The 10,000-nt window shown below is 44.6% G+C and overlaps 1 protein-coding gene across 1 annotated transcript in view; it reads right to left on the bottom strand.

Moving 5' to 3' along the window:
* Positions 1–10,000, bottom strand: part of igf2bp2a (insulin-like growth factor 2 mRNA binding protein 2a) — a 93,424-nt gene that overhangs the window by 22,800 nt on the left and 60,624 nt on the right. Inside the window, exons 5-9 of the mRNA XM_063213995.1 lie at positions 7,681–7,744; positions 6,544–6,790; positions 5,657–5,778; positions 4,200–4,334; positions 1,605–1,727 (exon numbers count right to left, since the gene is read on the bottom strand). Coding sequence (XP_063070065.1) covers positions 1,605–1,727; positions 4,200–4,334; positions 5,657–5,778; positions 6,544–6,790; positions 7,681–7,744 — 691 coding nt within the window. The remainder of the gene's footprint in view (positions 1–1,604; positions 1,728–4,199; positions 4,335–5,656; positions 5,779–6,543; positions 6,791–7,680; positions 7,745–10,000) is intronic.

The following is a 10,000-nucleotide window of genomic DNA, read 5'->3' as shown; positions in this document are numbered from 1 at the left end:
AGAGAGAGAGAGAGAGAGAGAGAGAGAGAGAGAGAGAGAGAGAGAGAGAGAGAGAGAGAGAGAGAGAGAGAGAGAGAGAGGTGGGGGGGAGGCAATGAGGAAGACAAAGACAGGCACAGACAGAGTAAAACAAGGAAAAGACAGATTGGGTGAGAAAGAAACACAGAGAAAAAGAAAGGGACACATGAAAAAAAGAGCTGAGAAAAAACTGAGATCAGTTGAGCCCTTCAAGACAGGCACAAAAAGTGCCCACGCTTCTTTAAGTCTGCATTAACTCAAAGCTCTCTCTCTCTCTCTGCAGGAAGCACTCAGCTGTCAGAAAGCAAAGGGACAACTACACACAGTCAGTGTTGCCAGATTGGGGTGGTTTCCCGCCCAATTTGACTGCTTAGAATGGCCTTCTATGGGTAAAACGGGTAAAAGGGCATTTGAGGCGGCCTTTTCTAGAAATCAATAGAATTTAGTTAAAAATGACAGGATTTAATGCTTCCAGGCGGGTTTTGAGCATTTCATGGGCTGGATATCATCAATCTCATCTGGCCACCCACAGTGGCAGGAGCGCTTATGTTTCATGAGGCCCTTAAAAGCAGACTGAGCTGAGCGGAGCAGAGCTGAGAGAGTAAGACTGCCCAAATGTAACCAGGTAGTGGAGACGGCAGCCTCATTGGGTGACTTGATCATTGAAAAGGCCCTCACCTCCTTGCACACAGCTACTCAGACCAGCAGATTTTCGGATTTTTTCACTTGTTCCTGGATTTGTTGCGTTTGTCTTGCACCTGGCCATCGGTGAGATGTGCAGACTTTATCTTGCTTGATGACATTTTAGACAAGGCCACTGGTATTGAACAGTCACTATATCCTTGGCGATACATTCCCTTTCCTATTCTGTATGCTGCGCGAGTTGAGGGAATATAATTAGTTCTGGTTTTAAAAGGACTGACCCTCCTCCTCAAAGCTAGAACATGAAACAAGTTCATAAGCCTGGTCACATCGCTGCCCAGTGGCAAGTCTATAGATACTGTGGAACAAATGCATGACTCTTAACGAATGCACATCACGATGATCCTCCTCGCAAACTGCATCAAAAGACTTCAACCTTGTAAGATGTGAGGTTCTTCTGAACACGCTATGAAAGAGTGAGTTCTACAAGAAATGTACTGATTCGAAACTCTGTAGAACTGTCATCCACCTGACATTGTTTTTATTTAATACGAGTTTAACCGCACACAGTCAATTAGTGTTCTTCGTTTTCATTTAACCACCCAGCCCTCTCATCATATTCCAAGTATTACTGTAGGCCTACGCAAATAAATAAATAAATGAAAAGAAAAGAAAAAAAAGAACAAACGCAAGGGCCAATTAGCCCTGATGCTAATTACACACTTTCGCACTAATTAGGCACATTGGTAGCTCGCTCGCATCTCTAATACACAGAGGGGTGGAGGGAGGGAGGGAGGGAGCATTGGGTACTTACAAGGAGGTGCTGGCAATAAACACAAGGGGAGGGTGGAGGGAGGGCAATGGTACTTGGGAAAATATACTTGCTATACACCCATAGGGGTGGGCTGGAGGAACGGTAGGTACGGGTAGGATACGGTACTTACGAGGAGATGGTTATCTTGGTCCCTGTCTCCTCCTCGATCTTCTTGAGGTTGCGGCCCTCCTTGCCAATGAGCCGGCCCACCAGGCTGTTGTGGGCCAGGATCTTAAGGGGGATCTCCTCCGTTCTGGGAGAGGGGACAGGGAGAACCAGTCAGTCAGCCTATTTAGCTACCAGTAGTTACTTTATTTTCCCGATGGGGAAATTTTGACAGCAAGTCAAATGAAGTACACCAGGCATGTTGTATTGTCGTGACATCAAGGAACAAAGTTTAACATTACATGATACATTTAGCCAGATTTTTTTTTTTTTTTTAAACATTGGACAGTAAAAAGGACAAACAGATATTGGCCTAATAATCTCTTACAAAGTGATAGCACCACTGGTACACTAGAATTCACATTGCAATGTGTTAAGAAATGTATGTCTGTATACATGTTAAATGGCAAGGCTGTTGTGGGCCAGTATATTCAGAGGGATCTCCTAAGTTCTGGAAGAGGGAACTAAGTGCAACAGCAGAGCGGTCAGAAGCCCAGGACCTCATTTACCAGCACTTGAATGGATTCCATACTGAATATTTGCTTATATGAAAATCTGCAAAGATACTACATATGCACCAAAAAAAATCAAATCTATGCATAAGCAGGTTTTCAGTCAGTTTCAAGACAATCTTGAAGCACATTCGAAGTTTGCATGAAAAGTTGCATACGTAACTTTTCTGTCTGTACATGAGGCCCCAGAAGGAGGAAAAAAAGAGGTGATGGAGGACTTCTTTGGATAGACCATGAGGCCTTGAAGGTCACTCCGGGACAAACTTTTGGGGTTTGATTGACAACAGATCAGAGAGAGAAGGAAGGGATTTGGGGAGGAGAAGTGATTCAGACAGTGGTTTGTGCTAAGTTGCTTTGCTCTGAATGTTCTGAGACCAGGTATCCACGGGGCTTCTCGGTTCAAACAAGGAGGTCTGTGAGGAGAGGTTTTATTTTTTGTTCTGACTGGCTGTTCTGAGGTCAGCAGTCCTTGAGAACTTTCAAATGAAATGAAAAACCAACCCGAATCTGAAACTCTTGACCCTGAGAAAGGCGCAGGTGCATCAAAACGTCAGTCACTTTGGGCACCAAAATCAGGGGCGGCCAAGAAGGCAGACTTAAGCAGCCTGCACATCAGTGCTGCGTGGGTGTGTGTGGACATAAGGTCAGGGAAGGTTACCGGTACTTCACATTACAATACTTTACCACTTAGCTGGCACTATTACCGTAATTAAAGCAGCTTGGTTATTAAGGTACAGGGTACAGCTAGGGAGGACACAAACAGACAAACTTCCAAAAGTGAAGGGTGGGAATGCAACTTGCAGCCTCTGCCGCTATGACCCTGTGACCACCTCCTGTGGTATCGCGTTTTTGTGCCTGGTCAGTCCGGGATGGAATGGGGGGATGGGGGGTATGGATGTGTCTTATATGGGGTGTAAATCAACAGCCACCATGACGATACGATTCGATATTGATTTCTTAAGGCAGTGATTCGATTATTTCCGAACTTAAGAATGTCCCACGATACAATACGATTCGATATTGTAGGATATCGAAGTTTTTTCCAAATTACTTTCCCACTTATATTATGTTATGGAGCAAGGGCATTAGGCAGGGGCCAGCGATTCGATTATTTTCGATGCTTAAGAATGTCCCATAATACGATACGATTCGATTCAATCATTGTCCGGAAAATCGATGCATCGATACATACAGATTATTATTCATACCCCTAGTGCAGTGTTTCCCAACCAGGGGTACGTGTACCACTAGGGGTACGCGAGCGCACCACAGGGGGTACGCGAAAAAATGTGATAACGACAATTGAATAGAGTATAGTCATACTGGGATAAAGGAATATATAGAGAGCATGAGATAGGGGGTACTCATGGTACAACAAAAAGGCTTAGGGGATACGCGAGTCACTTGGGACGCTTGGGAAACACTGCCCTAGTGTGTTAGTGCATGTTTGTAAGATCAGGGCAGCTTGGTATGGGTGGGGGTATGTTGGTCAGTTAAGGGATGTGGATGTGGATGTCTGGATCTCGGTGTCATTGGTGTTGGTGAGTCTTTTGGAATAGAAGGATGTCTTTGGGGTATGCGGATGTGTGTTTGTTTATTTAAACACACTTGTTTATTTAATGTTTATTTGACAGGGACAGTGCGCAACAAACAATTGAGCCAATTACAGCCACAAGGCAAATTTTCATCTGTAGTCCCTGGACAGGAATTGATGTTGAGCTAGAAATGATGAGTATAATTAATAATAAGAAGAAATATGCAACAATAAAATATGTTATGATGGGACTATGTGTGGATATAGGCCTACAGTATGCTAAGTACATACTTGTAGTTAAAACTTAAATCTTGGCCCTACAGTGGCACTGACGGTAGGGCACTCATCTACTATGCGGCTGACCCCCGGGTTCCATTCCAGCCCGGGTCCTTTGCCAACCCTTCCCCGTCTCTCACTACCAACTCGCTTCCTGTCACTATCTTCACTGTCCTATCTCGTAATAAAAACGAATAAAGGCTTGAAAAGCCCCTCCAAAAATACTTTAAAATCGTACATCTTGGTGTCGTTGGCCTCCTTCTGCATGATGTCCAGGATCATGCAGCAGGCGGCGGAGCAGCCCTCAGGGGTGGAGTGGATGGTGATCGGCTTCTCAGCCGCACCCGCGTTCTCCTTCCTGTGGATGTCCACCCTGAAATGAGGAGAGAGAGAGAGAGAGAGAGAGAGAGAGAGAGAGAATATCAGAAAGGCTTCATGTTTTCAAGTTCTTTCATTTAACTATCACATAAAAAAGAAATACAAGCAGGGATAGATACAGAGAAACAGAAAAGATGAGAATGAAAGAAGAAAGAAAGAAAGAAACAAAGAAAGAAAGAAAGAAAAGAAAAGAAAGAAAGACACACATAGAGGAGAATAAAGAAAGAAAGCAGGAAAGACACACAAAAAACTGAAACGGAGCCACAGCGAGAACAGAAGTGTGCAGCAGGTGTCAGGATGTCAACTCCTCAGCAGGATGAGATATTCCGGTTAATAAAGCACCTCTTTCACGTTCAAGATACCACTCAAGACGCTGAAGTGTAGTGAGGCAGGATGAGCAAAGACGTTAGATAAATGGCTACACGCTGAAGTAATTAACTGACATCGAGTGAAGGGCATCCTCTCACACAAGTAAGCGATTGCAGATACTCGACTCCCATTTGGTGCCTAATCTAATTTCTGCCATAGATCAGACGGAACACCATCAGGCGTGCTTCCAAATCTTTATCACCATAGTCTAGTCGCCCACACTAACATACACTGTAGCAATGGGAGAACTAAATTAGTGAATAATAAATATAAATTGAAAGTATAAAAATGCAGTAATATTTTTTTTAATTCATAGATTGAATATTTTTCACAAAATATTTTTAATAAATGTTAGTAAATAAGGGATATTATGAATGACTCCCTGATACTCAACTATCATTAGGTGTGTAATTAGATTTCTATTTACAGACCAGATGGAGGCCATCAGGCGCNAGCCTGGCTCTCGCGAGACCCCTAGTGCTTCGTGCATCTTCGTTACACTTCGTGAGAGTCAGGTTAATCAGGCGCATGTTCAAAGCCAAAGGGAAAAAAAGAAGACAATGGTTCAACAAGTGAGTAACTAATAATTTAAGCACCTAAACTGCAATGACTCTGTAAACACACTGTACAAAGTAGCAATGTGTGTGAAATGAACCAAATGAAACCAAATCTACCTTTGGGTACTACTTAAGTTATCTGATCTAACGAGTAACGTTGAATTCATGCTACGTCCCAGTATTGTCAAAGATGTGGTCCTGCGAGGTTTGAAAAGCATGAAAAACACAGTACAGCAAAGCACAGCACAGCACAGCACAGCACAGCAAAGCACAGCACAGCACAGCACAACTCAAAAACATGACACAAGCCAAACCCACCCATCCCAACAGAACACAACACAACACATCCCAGCACAGAACAACACAACACCACCCAGTCCAAAGCACATACTTAGATTGTGTCTGTTTGGTGACGTTCTTGATGGTAAGGCCCTCCTTGCCAATGATGGCTCCCACGAACTGCGTAGGCACGAGCAGACGCAGGGGGAAGTCATGCTGCTGCTGATGCTGCTGCTGCAGTTGGGGATGAACAGTAAATATGCAGTGTTAGGGCGCCATCACGCTGGACGCAGATTTTACAGTAGGAGGCGGGTTTGTTCTATTGTTTGTTAATGAAAATGAGCGTATTCCGCGCTGAATATCAGCACAAGGCGGATTGCGGATTGTCTGTCTCTCCGTCCCCGGCGGACTGAGTAGAAAAAGGTTCAACTTAAGGCGGAAAATTTGCTTCATGTCACCTGTGGATATCCACATGCTCTATTAGGACACCGTTGTCAACATTGCTGTCAGATTCATGATCGAACTCTAGGAGAGCTAGGAGCAAGAACTCATCTTCTATCCATTTTACAGAGAAGAATTTACAAAGCTTGTTGTGGATGTCTTCAATAACAAAGCACCATTACTTGCGATTACTTTGCGAGTGACGCTCGGCCATTACAACGTTGCCAGATTCTACTGACAGCATTCAAACCAGCGCAGCGGCTCTGCGGTGTGATCACTACCGAAAAAATGCCTGATTGTAAGCAGAAAATCACATCAAGTGTGATTGCGGCCTTTTTTGCAGATGCGTTAGGCTAAAATGGGTTTACACTGGTCATTTCTACTCTGTGGTGTACATGGAGATGCTTTTTAACACTGGTCATTTCTACTCTGTTGTGGTGATGCTGTTCAACACTGGTCATTTCTACTCTATGGTGTACATGGTGATGCTGTGTTCAACACTGGTCATTTCTACTATGGTGTACATGGTGATGCCGATGCAATGCTGGTCATGTTTACTGTGTGGTGATGGTGTGGATGCTGCTTGTGGCGCTGGGTCCCGGGGCCTCCTCCTCCCGAGGGGCCCGGCTGCGAGGAGGAGGAGGAGGAGGTGGCGTCCTGCTCGCGCGAGGAGGAGGAACGGCCGCCCCTGTGCATGCGCGGCGAGTGCTGCTGTGGGGGAGGGGGCGCGGCGTCCGGGTCCATGATGTAGGAGACGTGGAAGGAGTGGTCCTCCAGCTGGTGACCGGTCAACTTCTCAATCGCACTGTTGGCACAGCAAGGATGAGGGGGAGAGGGGGGGAGAGAGAGGGAGAGGGGGAGAGAAGGAGAGAGGGAGAGAGAGAGAGAGAAGGAGAGAAGACAGACAGAGAGAGATAGAGAGAGACAGGCAGACAGAGACAGACAGAGAAACAAGAGGAGGCAGATGGAAGAGAAGGAGAGAGAGAGAGAAAAAAAAGGAGGAGGAGAGAAAGGGAAGAGAATGACAGATAAGATGGAGAGAGAGAGAGAGAGAGAGAGAGAGAGAGAGAGAGAGAGAGAGAGAGAGAGAGAGAGAGAGAGAGAGAGAGAGAGAGAGAGAGAGAGAGAGAGAGAGAGAGAGAGACAGAGAATGGGGAAGGGGTAGGGGTAGAAATGGAAAAAGAAACGAGAAGAAGCAACAGATGAACAGAAAGAGAGGCAGAGAAACAGAAAGTGAATTGATAGAAACAATAGAGATACCAATTTAGGTGCATGTTTCAAGGTTGCACACAACATACAATAAAACTAACATGCCATGATGCTCTCGATAACATAATAGTGAGACAGAGGTGTTGCTAGAAGTCATTTCACATGAAATAAATCAACGCTAATATCTGAAATAACTACTAAACAACATATCAACCATTCTACTGTTGCACATTCCATAGAAACTATCCTAACTAACTAACCAAATAACTAACGAACTAACCTACATTCATTGAGGTGTACACTAAAATAAATGCATTCTTTTTTTGTACACCATGCCAATAAATAAGTAAATTAAACTGAAATCTTGCTGCATTTTCTATTCTAGTAGTAGTTATTCTGCTTGTTGCTATCGGGTCTCTGGTGACAAATAATTTAAAAAAGGAGAGAAGAGTTGGACTTTACACAGTCGCTTCAAAGTTGGCTTACACTTTTGCTTCTTCCTTTGTTGCGTATGTGACATTCACCACAGCTGTTTCTGTGTCAGTGTTGACTGCAAGGAGAGAGAGAGAGAGAGAGAGAGAGAGAGAGAGAGAGAGAGAGAGAGAGAGAGAAAGAGAGAGAGAGAGAGAGAGAGAGAGAGAGAGAGAGGGAGAGAGAGAGAGAGAGAGAGAGAAAAATGAGAGGAAAACAGATGGAGATAACAAAAGAGAAGAATGAAAGAGGGGAAAAGAAACAGAGGAAAAAAACAATCATTTTTTCATTTTCACTTTTTACAAGTTTAATTTAAGTTTTGGCAACATTAAACAGCCATGACAAAGTTTTTTTTCAGTTGAAATGGAGACAAGAGAGAGAGACCGAGAGAGTAGACAGACAGAGAGGGAGACAGACAGAGAAAGGCAGAGAACATTTAAATATGCACGTGTGTGGCAACAACAGTGTGCAGCATAGCAGCCCAGCCGATGCATGCGTTTGAGGGTAAGTGAAGAGCCACTTTGGCATTCTCATCCATATTGACTATTACAGAGGACTAAACCCCCGGCACCACTGGACAATGCCCTTTACCTCCCACAGATACACAATACACACACTCTCCAACATCAAAGCACACTGAGCCACCCATCAGGGTTGCCAATTTTGCTTATTTTAAACGACTTTGGGCTTCTTTTTTTTAGCAGTGGCTTTACATTTTGTACAGTCGCGTTTTTTGGGCTTGTTCTTTTCAGGGTTGGGATTGTTGTGTGCGTCTGCTCTGCCGGTGATTTGAATGTGTTTGAATGCTTGTGACTTTAGGTTTCTCATTTACAAATCCCTGTGTGCCTCGGTCAAATACGTGGATTTTAGCTGCCACACAGATGCTTGAAAAGAGTTCTCCTTTGACAAGGCACGCGAAGGATGACCCACCCAGGGTTTAGTATTCGGTCGCTTCTTTTGGGCTTGTTTTCGTGATTAAATCGTGAACCCATACATTCTATCAGAGATTCTCACTGTTTCCCTCTGTATACAGTGCCTGTCCCTCCATCCATCCTTGTCTTTCTCTCCATCTCTCTTCACATTCTGTCCCTTTCTTACTCTACCTCTCTGGGTTATTTCTGTTATTCTAACTGCCGTCCTACCTTGTGCTTGTGGCCATGTGACAACGTCGCAAGACGTCATGGACGATAGACGTTTAACTCAATATCTTGCAAAAGCGCAATTCAAAGGTCATTCTCTTATTCGCATTCACAATGTTAAATGGGGAAAGGTCCCCAAAAGCTGTTGTGGCTAGGCTGACAGCGGGGAAGCTTTATTGTTTTCTCCACGGTGGCGGGGCGTCAGCCACTGCAAGGCCACAGGCACAGGTCGAGGACGGGAGTTAGGATAACGGAAAGAACACTGTCTCTTTTCTCTCTTCACGCTTTTTCATTGTCCCTTTCCTGTCATCCTCCTCTCTTTTACGGCAATGCTCAAGCTTTGTTTACTATATGTATAGTATGCACAGATATGTTTCTTTGGTCTGAGCAACATGGGGTCACCCACCCAGTCTCTGCAAGTGCTTGGAGGAGTTCAATACGTCTTTCAGTCTCTCTCACACACACACACACAAAAAATGTGCAAACACACACACACGCAGAGAGAGAGAGAGAGAGAGAGAGAGAGAGAGAGAGAGAGAGAGAGAGAGAGAGAGAGAGAGAGAGAGAGAGAGAGAGAGAGAGAGAGAGAGAGAGAATAAACAGTGAGTGAGTTAAGGAGTAAATTAAGCTGTGGGAGAGACAGGGTAGGCGGAACCCACTTAGGGCCTGACGGTCTGTTACAATAACAACAACAACAACAACAAAAGCAAGCACAAACACAACAACAACAAAAAACCTCAGCCAGTCCCAATAAAAACAACACGTGTAGACTAAAGAAGATCAAACTCTCCATTTTTGTGTGATCCTCACAGTTGGTGATACTGTACTTTGTTTCATGTGTTGGAGAACAGTGGGCAGAGCATTGATCGGCACGGAGCCTCTGAATCGCACCATGACTGCCTAAAGCAGCGTACACAAAGCTATCTAGCTTCTCGTTTGCTTGCCTACTCGCCACTCTTTCATGGAACGTTCGCTGAAAGTTCCCGTGGCTTTAACTGCCAATGAACAAGCAAGCAGTACCGAACTCTGCATTCCAATTGGTTACTCGCTTACTCGCCTCGCTCGAAGTTAAAATATTTTCAACTCGGGATCCGCCCACATCGCATCACTTGTACAGTACTCGCCTACTCGCCTGCTAGTCTCGCTGGAACACATTGCACTGATTCTTGAAAGTTTGGCAAAAACATGTCCCTGCA

The sequence above is a fragment of the Engraulis encrasicolus genome, chromosome 13, assembly GCF_034702125.1.
Source record: "Engraulis encrasicolus isolate BLACKSEA-1 chromosome 13, IST_EnEncr_1.0, whole genome shotgun sequence".
Classification (NCBI taxonomy): Eukaryota; Metazoa; Chordata; class Actinopteri; order Clupeiformes; family Engraulidae; genus Engraulis; species Engraulis encrasicolus.
The sequence above is the reverse complement of the archived record's forward strand: the minus strand, read 5'-3'. Positions and strand labels throughout refer to the sequence as shown.